The sequence below is a fragment of the Lepus europaeus genome (genome assembly GCF_033115175.1).
Source record: "Lepus europaeus isolate LE1 chromosome 23 unlocalized genomic scaffold, mLepTim1.pri SUPER_23_unloc_3, whole genome shotgun sequence".
NCBI lineage: Eukaryota > Metazoa > Chordata > Mammalia > Lagomorpha > Leporidae > Lepus > Lepus europaeus.
In genome coordinates, this window is record NW_026909017.1 from 8,068 (window position 1) to 26,868 (window position 18,801).

An 18,801-nucleotide genomic window follows, 5' to 3' on the forward strand; every position below is an offset into this window, starting at 1 on the left:
ACACCATTCTTATCTTTAGCTCATGAGTCTGAACTGCAACAGCGGCCATGTCTTGTGAAACTCATTTCCTCCCCTGCCACCTGCCCTGAACTCCAGCCCAGGGGCTTCTGTTCCACAGCTGAGCCCACTCTCCAGGGCCCTGCAGGCCCCAGGTCATGCTCCAAAACCCAGGGTGCCCTTGGGGATCTGAACAGGGGACAAGGGTGGGTCACGTGTGCCAGGCCCTTGGCTGGGCTGGGAGGCGGTTGAGCCCAGGATCCTGACCACAGCAGAGCAGTTGGCAGATGTTTCTCTGTGAGACAGCCCCAGGGGTAATGGCCAGGGATCCTAGAGGGAGCTGCGCTGGGGGCTGGGACCAGAGCTAGTCCAGGGGAAAGCCAGGGCCACACGGACTGGTGCGCACAGGGGCAGCTCCTTACAGACATCTCCTATCTCAAGTCCGGAAGGAGGCACCTTTGACCCTGAGGGTGGATGAGGCCCCGGAGTGGCCAGGTGGGGCCTGGGCCTGGCCCCAGGCTGCCCTGGGCCCTGCTGCCTGCTGGGCCTGGGTGTGGGTGCCAGGACCTGTGGATCCCAACAGCAGCACCCCGGAGCAAGGCCCTGGGCCCTGGAGGCCCTGTAGGAAGCAGCCGGTTCAACCTGCGGATCCCATGGCACAGGTAAAGAAAGGGCAGGGAGTTGGGGTGGGGGTGTCAGGGTGTGAGGGCCCCTGTGGCTGAGAGAAGGACCCACCCCAGAGGAGGTACTGGCAAGACCCTGGCTTAAAGTGTGATATTCTGTCCATCACAAGCAGCTTGTCTGTGTTAATTTTATGATTAACATCACACTGAAGTTTTACCACCTTGGTTCCTGAGTTTTGGGGCTCCCCTAATATTCCATACCAAGGCCAGAATCTCACCAGCCTCCCTCTAGTCCTCTGGGCATGGGGGCAGGAGTCTGCGGCAGGTGGGGACCTCTGTCCCTGCAGGTACTGGATGGACACCCCCCTCCTCTGTCCCCTCTGGGTTGCCTCCCTGCCCTCACCTTTATTACCCAGGGACCACTGCCTGCACTCCAGCTGATATTCTAAGGCTGCTTTCCTGGTGACCCTTGGGTCCCCAGACCCTCAGCTAAGAATCCTCAGGCAGGGTCACCTGTGGAGACAGCCCCCCCCCAGGAGACTAAGCCCACCCAGATGCAGGCAAACAATGCCCAGGGCAGGGTCTGTGGGGGGCCATGGTGTACCCCACCCAGCCCCCTCCTCTCTGTAGGAAGTAAAGTCCCAGACAAAGCTCAGCTTATGTCCTAGCGACACAGCCTGTCCACCACACACACGGGGCGCTAGGGCTCAGGGACAGAACCTGCCTCTGAGAGCTGAGCTCCCCTCCCCCTGTGCCAAGGCAATTCTCATCCCATTTCACAGATGGGAATGAAGGCCCAGACAGGGGAGGCAACCTGCCCAGGGTCACACAGCACAGGGGCACGCAGACAGTCCCAGGACTGAGAACCTGTGACTCCAGCAGCAGGCTTATCTGTCATGGGGACAGACCCACGCCAGTTCTAGTCACAATAAGGGGGTGGGGATGTTCCCTATGTGATCTCAGGATTGAGGGGGTACCGGCTAGGGGCTGGGGTGCCAGCAAAGTCAGAAGCATGTGCTGAGAGGGGTTCAGGAGAAGAGGCATGCGGGGAGCTAGGGGTGGGATCGGGGGACCTCGGGCACTCGTTCGTCCCGGCCTTTGTCCTGCACAGGGATTGAAGCGCCACAGGGACAGGCATTTGTGCTTTGGAAAAACTGGCACCAAAATGGGAGGCAAATGGGAGTCTGATTAGACAGCAGAGACCGAGGCCCAAGATGGGAGAGGCGGCCACATCCCAGGGAGGTGGCGCTAAGCTCAGACAAACCTCACCAGGAGGAGGAGCAGGATGGACAGGTGCATGGCCACCTGGCCAAGATCCCCTTGAAAATGGCAAGTGAAACTGGTGACGGGGCAGAGAGGTGACCTGGGAGGGTGTGTGCTTTCAGGCCATCATGGGGAGATGGAGTTTCTGAAACATACAGTATTATTAGAATGCGCATTCCTGAGGTGGACCCTGGCCTATTGGTTAGGATGCCCGTGTCCCATGTGGGGCTGCCTGGGTTTGAGTTCCAGCTTCCTGGCAATGCAGATCTTGGCAGGCAGCAGTGATGGCTCAAGTACTTGGGCTCCTGCCCGTATGGCCCTGTCCCAGCTGTTATAGGGATTTAGGGTGTGGACCGGCTGCTGGAAGATCCTCTCTCTGTCAATCTTTCTCAAATATCTCTCTCTCTCTCATATAAAAACACACACACACAGACACATACACACACAAAATGCCTTTTTTACTTTTTCTTTAAAAAAAGATTTATTTATTTATTTGAAGGTAGAGTTATAGAGAGGGAGAGAGGGAGAGAGGGAGAGAGGGAGAGAGGGGGAGAGAGAGAGAGAGAGAGAGAGAGAGAGAGAGAGAGAGAGAGAGAGAAGTCCTCCATCCATTGGTTCACCCCACAGTGTGCTGACTTGAAGCCAGGATCCAGGAGCTTCTTCCAGGTCTCCCATGTGGGTACAGGGTCCCAAGAACTTGGGCCATCTTCTACTACTTTCCCAGGCCATAGCAGAGAGCTGGATGGGAAGTGGAGTAGCCAGGACTTGAACCAGCACCTACATGGGATGCTGGCACTGCAGGCGGTGGCTTTACTCACTATGCCACGGCGCTGGCCCCATGTAATGCCTTTTAATCAAGTAATTTTTCTTCTAGACATTTATCTCGAAATAATAAAAACTTCAGCTGTATATTTTTTGTGTTCATGGGGAGAAGCAACCAAATGGTCAAACAACAGGGGAAGGTAAAATAAAGGATGCTACATGCGTGATGGGGAGCACTCGCGTCATCAAGTGTCTCTCATGACCGTAGTAACAGCGTCAAAAGCAGTCTGCAGGGTTTGGCATCCGTGCAGTGGTTAAGTTGCTGCTTGGCCTGTCTGTATCCTGCACTGGAGGGCCTGCTTCCAGTCCTGCTTCTGTTCCTGATTCCAGCTTAATGCTGCCATGCGCCTTGGGAGGCAGCAGGGGATGCTTCAAGTCCTTGGGTCCCTGCCACACATGTGGGAAACCCGAATGGAGTTCCTGGCTCCTGGCTTAAGCCCGGCCCAGCCCTGGCTGTTGCAGGCATTTGGGGAGTGAACCAGCAGATGGGAACCCTTATCACTGCCTTTCAAATCAATCTTTTTTTTTTTTTTTGACAGGCGGAGCTAGACAGTAAGAGAGACAGAAAGGTCTTCCTTTCTGTTGGTTCACCCCCCAAATGGCCACTACGGCTGGTGCGCTGCAGTCAGCGTGCTGCACCGATCCGAAGCCAGGAGCCAAGTGCTTTCTCCTGGTCTCCCACGCAGGTGCAGGGCCCAAGCACTTGGGCCATCCTCCACTGCACTCCCAGGCCATAGCAGAGAGCTGGACTGGAAGAGGCGCAACCGGGACAGAATCCAGCTCCCCAACTGGGAATAGAACCCGGTGTGCAGGTGCTGCAGGCAGAGGATTAACCAAGTAAGCCATGGCCCTGGCCAAATCAATCAATCTTAAAATAAAGAAATAATATGGAAGGATCCCATATACTTCTTTACCCATTCTCCAATAGTCAAATCTTGCAAATCTACAGGAAACTATCCCAATCAGCCTATTGACATTGATACAATCAAGGAAAAGAATGTTTGTCACCACAGACATCACTCTTGGCCCGTTTTTCCAAAAAATATTTATTTACTCCAAAGGTGGAGTTAGAGAGAGGGAGAGGCAGAGGGAGAAAGAGAGGTCTTCCATCTGCTGGTTCACTCCCCAAATGGATGCAATGACTGGAGCTGGGCCAATCTGAGCCAGGAGCCAGGAGCTTCTGCTGAGTCTTCCATGTGAGTGCAGGGGCCCAAGGACTTGGGCCATTTTCCACTGCTTTCCCAGGCCATAGCAGAGAGCTGGATTAGAAGAGGAGCAGCCAGGACTTGAACCATCATCCAAATGGGATGGTGGTGGTCCAGGTGGTGGCTTTACCCACAACACCACAGCAGCGGATCTCTTGTTTTATTTTTTTTAAAAAATCTTTACTAATTATATACTGAATCGATCTTCTGTATATAAAGATAATTGGAAATGGAATAAAAAACCTGGTGTTAAATTTGAAATGGCTTAGAAAATTAATTTTTAAAAAAATTATTATGTAGGATCTCTGTCTTTAATGTGCTGTACACTCTTATTTAATGCTATAACTAGTACTCCAACAGTATTTTTTCAGTTTGTGTTGCTATATGGGGGCAAACTGTTGAAATCTTTACCTAATATATACTAAACTGATCTTCTGTATATAAAGAGAATTGAAAATGAATCTTGATGTGAATGGAAGGGGAGAGGGAGCGGGAAAGGGGAGGGATGCGGGTGAAGGGAAGTTATGGGAGGGGGGAAGCCATTGTAACCCATAAGCTGTACTTTGGAAATGTATATTCATTAAATAAAAGCTTAATAAAAAAATCTTTGCAGGGGCCCAAGCACTTGGGACATCTTCTACTGCTTTCTCAGGCCATAGTAGGGGGTGGAGCAGCTGGGACATGAACCAGGGCCCATGTGGTATGCTGGTACTGCAAGCAGCGGCTTTACCTGCTATGCCACAGAGCCGGCTCCTGGTTTTTTTTTTTTTTTTCATTTTTATTTGAAAGGCTGAGTCAGAGAGAGAAAAAGAAGAGATGAGGGGAGGGTAAGGGATCAATATATTGTTTTAAATTTATTCTTTTTATTCCACAAGTTCCCATAACAGCCAGGGCTGGGCCAGGTAGAAGCCAGGAGCCCAGAATTCCATCTGCGTCTCTCGTGTTAGTGGCAGGGAGCCAAGTATTTAAGCCATCATCTGCAGTCTCCCAAGGACTCAAGTTAGAAAGAAGGTGGAACTGGAAGCAGAGGAGCTGGGGCTTGAACCCATGCACTCTGATATGGGACAGGGGTGTTCCAACTGTCACCTTCACCGCTGTACCCAATGCCTGCCCATTTGTTGTCTTTTTTTTTAAGATTTATTTATTTCTTGGGCCATCTTCTACTGCTACATGTTTTCAGTTTGTTTTGGTCTATGCCCAGCAGTGGAATTGCTGGCTTGTATATATTGTGACTGTGTGTGTGACTTTGCTTTTTCATGAGTAACCTTTTGAGGAACTGCCAAACTGATTTTCACAGTGATGGCCTCATTTTAGAATACCACCAGCAATGTGTAAGGTTCACAGTTTCTCCACACTGTTGGAAACACTTGTTTGAAAAAAATTTTAAATTATTATAGCTGTCCTGATACTATCTTTTAAAATTTATTTATTTTAAAAAAGATTTATTATTTATTTGAAAGTCAGAGTTACACAGAGAGAGAAGGAGGGGAAGAAAGAGAGAGGTCTTTCATCCGCTGGTTCGCTCCCCAGTTGGCTACAACTGTTGGAGCTGCACTGATCTGAAGCCAGGAACTAGGAGCTGCCTTTGGGTCTTCCCAAATGGGGGCAGGGGCCCAAGGACCTGGATCCCTAGGCACCCACATGGGAGACCTGGAAGAAGCTCCTGGCTTCAAATCAGCCTAGCTCTGGCCATTGCAGCTATTTGGGGGAGTGAATCTGTGGATGGAAGACCCCCCACTCCCTCTCTCTCTGTAACTCTACCCTTCAAATAAATATAAATAAATAAATAATATAAATAAATCTTTTTAAAAAATTGCACACAGGCGTGCACGCGTGCGCGCGCACACACACACACACAGCACCAGCCCTTCCATCAATTCTGAGTTAGCTCTTGCATACAGTCTGAGGTACAGGTCCAATTTCATTATCTTCTGTCTGGGTATCCAGTTCATTCGGATGAACTTATTTGCTGATTTATGGTAGAGGGATGTTTCCTGCTAGGCCAGTTTTGCTGACTTCATCACTCGATTTTTTAAAAAAAATTAAACCATTCTAAAAGCTGTATAGTGATGTCTCCTTGTGGTTTTATATTTACTTGTTATTTAAAGTATTTTGAGAGAAAGCGAGTGAGTGAGAGAGGACTGAACCAAGACTCAAGTCAGGAGCCAAGAATTCAACCCAGGTTTTCCATGTGGGTGGCAGGGATTCAACTACTTGAGCCGTCACCTGTCATTTCCCAGAGACTTCAATGGCAGGAAGCTGGAGTCAGGAAATGCACTCAGGTACTCCAGCATGGAATGTGGGGTCTTGAGTCTTAACTGCTAGGCCAAAGGGGTCACATTTACATTTCCCTAATAACTAGTGATCCTCTTTTATGATTTAATTTTCCATTTATATATCTTCTTTGGTGATTATTTGTCCCATCTCTCTTGGGTTTGAGCATTTCTATATCATCCAGACACATCCTATCAGGTATGTGACTGGCGAATATTTTGTCTTGATCTGTTGCTTATATTTCATTCTCCTGACCACGTCTTTAGAGAGCTGGATTTTGTGGCATTTGTGCTTAGTTATGTAAGACAAGGTTAAACTGTCTTCCAACGTGGCTGAGCCATTTCACATATCCACCAGCCACGAGACAGCTCCTGTTTCTCCTTATCCTCCACAGCATTCACTGTCAGTGCCCTGGATTTTGACCACTGTTGTTTTAATGTGCTTTCTCCTGACCATGCATGTCGTACAGCATCTCATTATGGTTACTACCATCTCAATATCTTCTTTGGTGAGGTTGTGGTCTCTAGCTCATTTCAAAATCAGGTTGGTTATTTTCTTTGTGTATGTTTCAGATACATCTTCTGTCAGTCTTTTATTCCAGTAAATGGTTGATCTTTTCATTTCCTTGATGGTGCACTTGCACAGCAGAAAAATTTATTTTAATGAAGCCTAGTTTATCAATTCTTTTCTAAAAAGATTTTATTCATTTATTTTGGAGGCAGAGTTACAGGGAGAGGAGGAGAGGCAGAGTGAGAGGTCTTCCATTTGCTGGTTCACTCCCCAAATGACCACAATGGCTGGAGTTGAGCCAATCCAAAGCCAGGAGCCGGAGCTTCTTCCAGGTCTCCCACATGGGTACAGGGGCCCAAGGACTTGTGTCATCCTCTGCTGCTTTCCCAGGCCATAGCAGAGAGATGAATTGGAAGAGGAGCATCTGGGACATGAACTGGTGCCCAAATGGGATGCTGGCACCACAGGAGGAGGCTTACCCTACTAGGCCACAGCACTGGTCTGATCAATTCTTTCTTTCATGGGCCAGTCCTTGGTGATGTAGTTAAAACTCACTGCCAAATCCAAGATAATCTAGATTTTCTGTTACCATCCGGGAGTATTGCTTTTTACCTGTGACCCATTTTGAGGTAATTTTTGGGGAGGGGTCAAGTTCTGTGATGAGATTCATTTCCTCATTTTAAAAAACAGCTTTATTGAGATACAGTTCACTACCATAGAACATATGATTCAAACATTTTGAAAATTATTTGAGAAACAGCGATAAGAGAAGGGAGGGAGAGTGAAAAACAACATGAGACAGTGAGCGCCCAAATGCACTGCTTCACTTTCCTAATCCTTGCAATGGCCTGGCTGGGCTGGGGCCAGAGCAGGGAGCCAGGGATGCAGTCCAGATCTCCCAGCAAGGTTGGTGGTAGCCCAGTTTCTTTTATTTATTTACTTGAAAGTCAGAGTTAGAGGGGCTGGTGCTGTGGTGCAGCAGGTTAACACCCTGGCCTGAAGCACTGGCATCCCATATGGGTGCTGGTTTGAGATCTGGCTGCTCTACTTCCGATCCAGCTCTCTGCTATGGCCTGGGAAAGCAGTGCAAAATGGTCCAACTCCCTGGGCCCCTGCACCTATGTAGGAGACCTGGAAGAAGCTCCAGCTCCTGGCTTCAGATCGGCGCAGCTCCGGCCACTGTGGCCAATTGGGGAGTGAAGCATCAGATGGAAGACCTCTCTCTCTCTCTCTCTCCTCTCTCTGCATAACTCTGACTTTCAAATAAATAAATAAATCTTTAAAAAGAGAGAGAGAGAAAAGCAGAGGCAGAAGCAGAGAGAGAGGGAGAGACAGGTCTTCCATCCACTGATTCATGCCCCGGTTGGCTGCAACAGCTTGAGCTGTGCTGATCTGAAGCCAAGGGCTTCTTCCAGGTCTCTCATACGGGTACAGGGGCCCAAGGACTTGGGCCGTCTTCTTCTGCTCTCCCAGGCCATAGCAGAGAGCCCATATGGGATGCTGGCACTGCAGGCAGCAGCTTTACCCATTACAGCCCCAGGAGCCCCAGGAGCCCCAGGAGCCCAGTTCCTTCAGTCATCCCTGCTGCCTTGCAGGGTCTACATTTGCAGGAAGCTGGAGTCAGGAGCCAGAGCCAGGGATTGAACCTAGGTACTCTGATGTGTGTTATGAGTGCCTTGACCACTAGGCTGAACAACCACTTTCCATTTTAATTTTTCATGTGTGGATGTCCAGTTGTTCCAGCACCATTTGTTGAAAAGACTATCTTTGCTTCATTGTGTTGCCTTTGCTTCTTTGTCAGAGATCAGTGGGCTGTATTTATGGAATCTACTTCTGTGTCCTCTAGTCTGTTCATTTGATCAATGGAATACCACCCTGTCTTGATGTCTGTAGCCTTATGACAAGTTGAGTAGCAACAGTCCTCCAACTTTGTTCTTCTTCCTCAATACTGTGCTCAGCATGCTGGGTCTTCCGCCTCTCCATACAAACTTTAGAATCAGTTTATCAATACTCACCAAGTCAGTTCCATTTTTAAAATTGGGATTGCACTGAATTCACAGATCAAGTTGGGAATAATGACTTCTTGACAATATTGAGTCTTTCCATCCATGAATATGTAATACCTCTGCATTAATTCTTTTATTTGTTTCATCAGTTTTATGGTGTTTCTCATACAAATCTGTACATATTTTGAGCATTTCATTTTAGATGATGCTAATGTAAATAATATCCTACTTTTAATTTCAAATTCTATTTGCTTATTGCTATATACAGGAAAGTGGTTGATTTTGTATATTTAACCTTGTTTCTTGCAACCCTGATATAATTGCTTTTATCAGTTCGTCTGTATTTTCTACATACACATTCATGTCATGTATGAACACTTTAATTTCTCCTCCTTAATTTGTATACTTTTATTCCTTTTCTTGTACTACATTAATTAGCACTTTTATTACATTTTTGAAAAGGAGTGCTGAAAGGGGACATCCTTGCATTATTCTAGGTCTTAGTGGATAAGCTTTTAATTGCTCACCATTAAATGATATGTTATAGGTTATAGGGTGATAGCTATAGGGTTTCTTTTTTGATACATAATTCTTTATCAAGGTAAAGAAGTTCCTTTCTATTCCTGATCTACTGAGAGGATTTTATCATGAAAGGGTGTTGGATTTTGTCAAATATTTTTTCTGCATCTACTGATAGGATCATGTCATTTTCTTCTTTAGCATGTTGGTGAATTACATTAATTGATTTTCTTTTTTAAAAAGATTTATTTTATTTATTTAAACGAGTTTCAGAGAGAGAGGTCTTCCATATGCTGGAAGACCACTCCCCAGATGGCCGCAATGGCCAGGGCTGCGCTGATCCGAAGCCAGGAGCCAGAAGCTTCTTCTAGGTCTCCCACATGGGTGTAGGAGCCCAAGGCCTTGGTCTGTTTTGTACTGTTTTCCCAGGCCATAGCAGAGAGCTGGATTGGAAGAGGAGTAGCCAGGTCTAGAACCAGTGCCCATATGGGATTCTGGCACTTTAGGCCAGGGCTTTAACCTGTTGCACCACAGCACTGGCCCTAGTTGATTTTCAAATGTTAAACCAGTCTTGTAAATCGCACTTGGTGATTGTATATAATTCTGTTTTTAAAATTTTTTTAAAGATTTATTTATTTATTTGGAAGTCAGAGTTACACACACACACACACACACAGAGGGGAGGGAGATGTCTTCCATCTACTACTTCACTCCCTAATTGGCTGCAGTGGCTGGGGATGCACCAATCTGAAGCCAGGAGCCAGGAGTTTCCTCTGGATCTCCCACGTGGGTACAGGGGCCCAAGCCACAGCGCCAGCCCCTAAAGATTTATTTTAAAGGCAGAGTCAGTCAGTCTCTCTCTCTCTCTCTCTCTCTCTCTCTCTCTCTCTCACACACACACACACACACACACACATATATATACACACACACAAACACACACACATACACACACAGTTCTTCCATCCACTGGTTCACTCCCCAAATGGCTGCAATGGTCAGAACCGAGCCCATCCAAAGCCAGGAGCCAGGAGCTTCCTCTGGGTCTCCCACATAGGTGCAGGGGCGCAAAAACTTGGGACATCTTTTATTGCTTTCCCAGGCCACAGCAGAGAGCTGGATGGGAAGTGAAGCAGCTGGGACTCAAACCTGCACCCATATGGGATGTCGGCACTGCAGGTAGTGGCTTTATCCACTACTTCACAGTGCTGGCCCCACTAATGTTTTCTTAATGAGTTTTACATCTATGTTCATGAGATATATTCGACTGTAGTTTTTTTTTTTAATGTCTTATCTGACAATGCAACCTAATTGAGTGAGTTGGAAAGTATATTCTCTGCTTCTATATTTTGAAACTGTGCACAGATTTGGTCCAACTTCTCTTTAAATGTGGGAAGAGTCACCAGTGAACCCATCTGGGCATAGTCCTTTCTGTTTTGGAAGGTTACCAAGTAGTGATTAAATTAGGGCCACCGAATTGTCTATTTATTTGGTTTTGCCTTTGGTTTATGATATCTTTTACAATTAATATTTGTGTGTTTATTTCAGTATGTCTTTTCCTCTGCTTTATGGAGGCTTGTATCTACCTACGTAATATAAAAATATTCTCCTATATTTTGCCCAGTACTTCTTCTTCCCATTTATATATTCAACCCACTTTAATTTTTTCTCCAAAGAAACCTTTTATTTAATGAGTACAAATTTTGTAAGTACAACTTTAGGAATATGTGATTCTTCCCACCATATCTACCCTCCCACCCCCACTCCCACCCAACTCCTCCTCCCTCTCCCATTCCCAGTCCCATTCTCCATTAAGACTGATTTTCAATTAACTTTATACACAGAAGACCAACTCTATACTAAATAAAGATTTCAACAATTTGCACACACACACACACACACATACACACATACACACCCTATTTGAGAGCAAATTTTACAGTTAATTCTCATAATACAACTTATTGAGGACAGAAGTCCTGCATGAAAAGTAAGTGCACAGTGACTCCTGTTGTTAGTTTAACAATTAACACTCTTACATATGATGTCAGTGATCATCTGAGGCTCTTGACATGAACTGCCAAGGCTATGGAAGCCTTTTGAATTCACAATTTCTGTCAGTTTTTACACAAGGCTATAAGCAAAGTGGAAATTCCCTCCATCCTTTGATGGCCTCTTCTTTCCACTGGGGTCTCACAGAGATCCTTCATGCAGGACATTTTTTTTTTTTTTGGCCACAGCGTCTTGGCTTTCCATGCCTGAAATGCTCTCATGTGCTTTTTAGCTAGACAAGAATGCCTTAATGCTGAGTCTGAGGTCAGAGTGCTATTTAGAGTGATTGTCATTCTATGAGCCTGCTGTGGGGACTGCTTCCCAAGTTGGAACAGTCTTTCCTTTTTAATTCTATCTATTATTATTATCAGATGCTTGATCTTCCTTATATGATCCCTTTAATATTTAATCCTATCTATATGACCACGTTAACAATATGGTCACTTTAACATCTAAGATGGTATTGTTTTGACAGGCAGAGTTAGACAGACAGAAAGTCTTCCTTCCATTGGTTCACTCCCCAAATCGGCGCGCTGCGCCAATCCAAAGCCAGGAGCCAGGTGCTTCCTCCTGGTCTCCCATGCGGGTGCAGGGCCCAAGTACTTGGGCCATCCTCCACTGTCTTCCTGGGCCACAGCAGAGAGCTGGACTGGAAAAGGAGGAACTGGGACAGAACCGGCACCCCAACCGGGACTAGAACCTGGAGTACCGGAACCACAGGTGGAGGATTAGCCTAGTGAGCCATGGCACCGGCCTAAGATGGTATTTTTGATATCCAGCTTAATGGGATTTGGGGTTCCATGGCAAGTTCTTAAACTATATACCTGTAGAAGTAAATCTGTAGGAATGTATGCAGAACTATATAGCTTTACAGTTACAAACTTCCTCCTCCTTCTCTTATTCCCACTCTTATTTTTACTGAAATTTATTTTCAAATGACTTTATACACATATGATTTACTCTATGTTGAGTTCAATAAATAGTATGAAGAAGAGAAAAAAAGAAAAAACCTCTTCCTTGACAGTAGAGAAAATTGCTGTTCAAGTCATTTTTTTTCTTTTTTAATTAATTAATTAATTATTTATTTATCTTTTGACAGGCAGAGTGGACAGTGAGAGAGAGAGACAGAGAGAAAGGTCTTCCTTTTGCTGTTGGTTCACCCTCCAATGGCCGCCGCAGCTGGCACGCTGTGGCCAGCGCACCACACTAATCCGAAGGCAGGAGCCAGGTGCTTCTCCTGGTCTCCCATGCGGGTGCAGGGGCCCAAGCACTTGGGCCATCCTCCACTGCCTTCCCGGGCCACAGCAGAGAGCTGGACTGGAAGAGGAGCAACTGGGACTAGAACCCAGTGTTCATATGGGATGCCAATGTTGAAGGTGAGGATTAACCAAGTGAGCCACCCAACAGTGTTTTTCTTCTTGCTTTTAGTCTGACTGGATAATTTCTTGTGCTTGTCTTCTAAGTCAGATATTCTTTCTTCTGCTTCACCAATTTTGTTGTTAAGTCTTTTCACTGCATTTTTTATTTGCTCTATTGAATTCTTCATTTCATCTTGATTTCTCTTTAGGATCTCAATTTTGTGGGAGAAATTTTCTTTCATGTCATGTATGGATTTCAGTAGTTCATGCATTTGCTTCTGATTACTTCCAAGTAATCCTATGATCAATTTTTTGAATTCCATTTCTTGCATTTCTTCCCTCTCATCATCTTTACCACCTAGTATTCAAGTGTATTCTTTTGGGGTCATCATGTTGTCTTCCTTATTCTTGTTTCTGGAATGAGTATCTCCATGAATACTTCTTTTTTTTTTCCTCTGTGGTAGCTTTTATCTTTGGACTATGTCTAAGTGGATTAGTGGAGCTTCTTCTGGGTCTCCCATGCAGGTGTAGGGGCCCAAGGACTGGGGCCATCTTCTACTACTTTCCCAGGCCACAGCAAAGAGCTGGATTGGAATTGGAGCAGTTGTGACTTGAACTAGCGCTGTACGGGATGCTGGCACTGCAGGCGGTGGCTTTACCCACTATGCCACAGTGCTGGCCCCAGTTGGCTAAGTTTTTATGTTCATTCATGTGGGTCTTGCATATTGCTTACTGAGTTATTCTATGTTTTCTTTTTTCTGTTCCTGCTGAGAATGTGGTGTCCCCCATTACCTGCCCTAATTGATTACTGATGATGAGAAGATAGTTACCAGTATTAATATACTGATCTCATCCCTTTTGGTGGCTTTTCAACCTACTATTTCAATATTATGTACTTCAGGAAGTTCATAGAAAATGAAATTAAAATGTAGGGTTTTTTTTGGTGCAAAAAATGAAATCCATGCAAACAAGGAGTCTTGAAAAAGGTTCATGGAACAAGCATATTGTGAAAAACTATGGATTTCCAAATTTTTGTACCAAAATAATTAATTCCATTTTTTCATGGATATCCTGAAGTATCCTCATATTTAAGTTCCCTCATAAGTACCCCAAGTTTTTTTTTATTTTTAATAAAGATTTATTTATTTGAAAGAATTACAGAGGGGGGGGGAGAGAGTTCGATCCTCCATCTGTTGGTTTACCCCCCAGATGATTGCAATGGCCAGGCTGAGCCATGCCAAAGCTAGGAACCCAGAGCTTCATCTGGGTCTTCCACTTGGGTAGCAGGGGCCATCTTCTGAAGCTCTTCCCAGACAATTAGTGGGGAGCTGGATCAGAAGTGGAAAAGCTAGGACATGAGCCACCACTCATATGGGATGTTGGTGTTGCAGGCAGCAGCGTTACTTGCACACCAAAGCATCAGCACTGCCGCCTCCACACCACTTTATTTTCTTATCTTACTGCATTGCCTAGAAACTCCAGAATAATGGAAATTCTAGGATTCCCTGGCTTGTCCTCAGACTTCAGTGCACATGCATGTGGATCGCTGCTGTAGAACTCTAGCAAACTCATCCTATCAAGTAAGTGTCTCATCGACTCACAGCTTAGTAAGAGTATTTCCCTTGGGTCAGACATTTGGTGCAGCAGCTAAGACATCACTCAGGATGCCCATGTCCCATAATGGAGTGCCTGGGTTTGAGTCCCAACTCTGTTCTCCATTCCAGCTTCCTTGGAGGCCATGCAGGTGATGGCTCAATAGTTGGGTCTCTGCCACCCATGTAGACCTGAGTTGAGATCCAGGCTCCTGACTTTGGCCTGCAGACTTGGGGAGTGAACCAATGAATGGAAGGAAGGTCTGTTTCTGTGCCTTTGAGAAATTGATTTTGTGTTATTTTTAAATAGGCTGTAACTTGTAAAGTGTTTTATCACTTAATAAACAATTTCATGAATAGATATTAAAAATGTCAAAAATCTGCTATAATATGGGTGAAAATTGAAGACACTATGCTAAAAGAAATGAGCCACACACACAAAGACAAATACTGTATGACTGCACTTACTTGAGTTCCCTGAGTAGACAAGTTATGGAGGCAGAAAATAACGCAGAGGTACCAGGGCCAGAGGAAGAGGAATGGGAAGTTATTGTTTAATGGATGCAGACTTCCTGTTTGGGAAGATGGAAAAATTCTGGGGGCAGATGGTGGTAACAGTTGCGCAACAGTGTGAATGCACCTAATGCCACTGACCTGCACTTTTAAAAAATGGGCAAAACGGTACATTTTATGCTCTGTATATTTTACTATAATTAAAAAGTAGAAATAGCATTATATAATAGGAGAGAGATGGAGAGATAAATATGTATTGCCCTTTAAAAATACACTTCTATAGTGCTTAACTTTATGTTATATTCTTATAAGTTCAAAGGTTTTTCTTAACAGCCCCAGAAAAGCCTTCCATTTTCATTACGAAACCAACCACCTCTCACTGGCCCATCGTCTAAGCTGGAACACAACTAATCTGATGTCCCCGACAGTAACTCAATGCTGTATTCCTGTGTGAAACAGCAAAGGTAATGCCCCAGGCTTCTTGTGGTTTTGGGATAACAGAAGGCAAGTTTGTTGTTTTTTAATGATTCTGTGCCTGTTTTAACTTAGTGAGGAATGCTCAGATGCAACCATCTCAGGACACAGAAACCATTTCATCCTGGAGGTGAGGTGACTCAGTCTAAGGTGACCCCAGGGTCCCCCCAAAGTGAGTGCCCTATAACCAGAGGAAGACAAAGACCTGGGTGGGGCAGGTGGCCAAGTTCCTCTGAGAGCATTCGCCGCTTTCCAGGTGGAGATGGGCGGTAGGCAATTTAGGAGGAGCTGAGGAGAGGGTCTGCAGCTGGGAGAGACTAGATCTCACCATACAGGCAGAGTGGGGGTCCACAGCATGACAAGATGGCAGAGGAGGACCCAGGGTGGTAGTCTGGGACCCAGGGGGCAGGGGCTTGAGAGAACGGGAAGCCAGGGAGAAGAGTGGGTAGTCTCAGATACCAAGGGGAAGAGAAGCACTAGAAAAAGGGCAGACCCTGTGTCACATCCTGGAGAGAACTGGAGAGGAACCTCAGACTTGACCCTGATGAGGAATTTCTTGACCGTGACCTGAGATATTTCAGAAAGAAACAGGGATGAGATCCGGGGGCCATTGCCCTGTTCCCACGGTGAGAAGACAGTGCCTGGTGCAGGCAGCATGGATGTACAGATGACAGGTGGGTGGAAGGACAGATGACTACACATGTAGACGTTTAAGCAGATGCATGGACAAATGGATGAAGGGTGGCTGCGTGAGTACACAGATGCTGGACAAATGGATGGACGTCCTGGGCACAGAGCAATCAACAGCTGCAAAGTATGGTCTGAGAAGGCTTCATGGATGAGGGGGGCGGATCTGCGTCTCCATGAGCAGACACCAAAGCAGGGGTGTCTCCATAATGTTTTGAGTCAGACATGGCTCCGTGTCCTTAGGTCTAGGGATATGAGAAAACTTACAGACCCTAAAATAAGACCACATCCCTTGGTCACCTGAGAGGGATGCATCACTGTGATTTGCTGAGCTCCTCTGTGCACAGCAGCACAGTCAACACAGTTTGCAGGGAGGACACACTGAGGTCACTCCAAGACTGCCTTGGACAGGGTGCCAGAACTCTGGGGGGTGGGGGGGCTGGCCAACTACCTGCACTGTGAAAGAATGCAGCCCTGCCTGCTGAGTCTGTGCCTCTAACGCCCCACAGGTTGCCGCTCCAGCCCGGCCCCCAAGAGGCAGGCCCCAGGTGCTGGCCCCACGGGTTTTGGTCTGAGTCTCAGTCACGGTGGTATATCTTTGGCAGTGGGACCCAGCTCTCAGTCACAGGTAAGTGGCTCTCCAAGCCTCTCCCTGCCATCCCACCTCCTGCAGTCTGTGCAAAGTCTGTTTTCTCTCCCTGGGGGCTTTGCCCTTCTGCCCGTCCTGGCTTTAGGGTCCTTGCCTTTCACCATGGGTTCTGGGAGAGGTAGGTGGTCTCAAGACAGCTCACAGAAAGGATCCCAGCAGCAGGAGCCTTCCTATCCCAACACTTGGACATGGCCAAGTCTGGGCACCTGGGCTGGGGGTTGCTCAGGGACAGGGGCTCCTTCCCTCTTCTAAGGCAGGTCCCTGAGAAGGGGCAGAGACTGGTTCTGATCAGAGGTTCTAGCAGGCATTGGAGACAGCTCCTGAGTCTCTAGGGTCTGAGTTGAGGGCCTGAGGTCCATCTAGGCTGGGAGAAGCACCCAGGAGGCCCAGGGGCATGGCCGGGGCTGTGACCCCAGCATCCAGAGGCACAGGATTCCTCTGAGGGAGGGCCAGCAGAGGGTGGAGAGGGCTCTGACTCATGCTAGGCTGTGCTATCTGAGCTCTGCTGGGCCATGAAGACACAGGGACACTGAGGGACAGGACAGACTGGGTGAGGTGACCAGAGCCCAGGACTAGTCACAAAGGAGCAGATCTGGAGCCCCTGGGATCCGTGTCTCCCCTGACCATGGCCTGGCCTCCTGCCTTCCCTGAAGGGCACAGTAGACCCAGTGGCCCAGGAGGGGGAGCAGAGGGCAGTTCAGAGAAGCTCTGGCTGCCGGGTGGAATGAGAGGCTGCTGGGGCAGGCATGGGGGTCACTCCGCCCTGGTTTAGGGAGCATTCCCAGGAGCCAAGGCAAAAGTGAGCCACTAGGGAGGGCCAGGGGGGAGAGGGGCCTCACTGGGACAGAGCCTGAGGGGGCAGGAGGCTTCAGGACCCTCCCTCACATGCCAAGCACAGGCGGGGGCCGTCCCCACACAGCCCTGACTGTGCTGCTGGGAGGGTGGGCCCTTTGTTCAGAGGAGTCTCCAGGCACTGAAAGAATGAAGTGGAGGCCTTGGCTGGGGCTGGGGTTCAGCAGGTCAGGGCCAGATTCCAATCTCAGCCTCTGGGGACTGGAGAGGAGCAAGGCTGCCCCGTGATGAAGTGGAAGCTGAGGCCGCAGAGGGGATGAGCAGGGTCAACTCAACTGGGAGAGACTTGGAAGGGCTTTGGGAGGGGGCAGGACTGTTTGTTCCCCAGGCAGCTGATGGGCAGGAGGGGAAGAGAAAGGAGCATGGTCCCTGGCGGGGGGCAGGGGAGGATGGGGACAGATAGTTGCATTGTGAGAGAGCTCCCCAACACCCAGACTCATCTCTGCTATGTCACATCCCTCTGTCCCTGCAGGTCAGCCTGTGGTCGCCCCCTTGGTCACTCTGTTTCCGCCCTCCTCAGAGGAGCTCAAGGCCAACAAGGCCACCCTGGTGTGTCTGATCAGTGACTTCTACCCAGGCACAGTGACGGTGGCCTGGAAGGCAGATGGAGCCACCATCACCCAAGGCATGGATTTCACCCAGCCCTCTAAACAGAGCAACAACAAGTACATGGCCAGCAGCTTCCTCAGCCTTTCACGTGGACAGTGGACATCGCATAGCCACTTCACTTGCCAGGTCACCCATGAGGGGAAAACCATGGAGAAGAGCGTGGCCCCTGCACGCTGTCCTTAGGGACCAACTCTCACCCACCCATGGGGTCTGGGAGCTGTAGGACCCCAGAAAGGGCTTCTCCTTCCACCCCTTCCCTGATATCCCAGCCCTCCCCACCCCTGCATCCAATAAACTCTCAATAAACATCCTCATTGTCAATCAGACATCCTGCTTGGTCTCATTTTTTTCTAGTCTCTTATTTAATCTGCAACCTTCCTGGAGTTCTCTGGTTGGGGGAGGTTCCCCACACCCAGTGAGGAGGCAGCCCAAGGGGCGAGACTCGGGGTCTTCTGAGGACATCACACAGGAAACACCCCAGGAAGGAGAAGTTTGGTCACTGACATCAGGGCCTCTGACCTCTCCTTTCTCCCCTTCCTCCTCCCAGGAGAGGGCCCCCTGCTCCTTGCCTCCCTCTAGGGTGGAGACATCCTTGACTGACCTCTGTGTCCTCCCACCCCATGCCTTCTTTCCTCAGCCTGGACCTCCTCTGCCCCGGCCCCTGCCCCCTGGAAAGTACCCTCCTCCTCTTCCCTGCTCAGCTCCTGCCTGCCTGCCTCCATTCCCCATCACCCCTGGTGATCTGGACAGCTCACAGGGCACACAATGCTTCAGAGCTACTGGATTCATGGGCTTT

The 18,801-nt window shown here is 47.8% G+C and overlaps 1 gene segment (V, D, J or C); it reads left to right on the forward strand.

Annotated features, from left to right (window-relative positions):
• The first annotated feature begins 471 nt into the window (after nucleotides 1–471).
• On the forward strand, nucleotides 472–18,188 carry LOC133754369 (immunoglobulin lambda constant 6-like). The segment is given in 3 exon segments: nucleotides 472–659; nucleotides 16,405–16,523; nucleotides 17,869–18,188. Coding segments are annotated over 3 exon segments (627 nt in total).
• The last annotated feature ends 613 nt before the right edge of the window (nucleotides 18,189–18,801 follow it).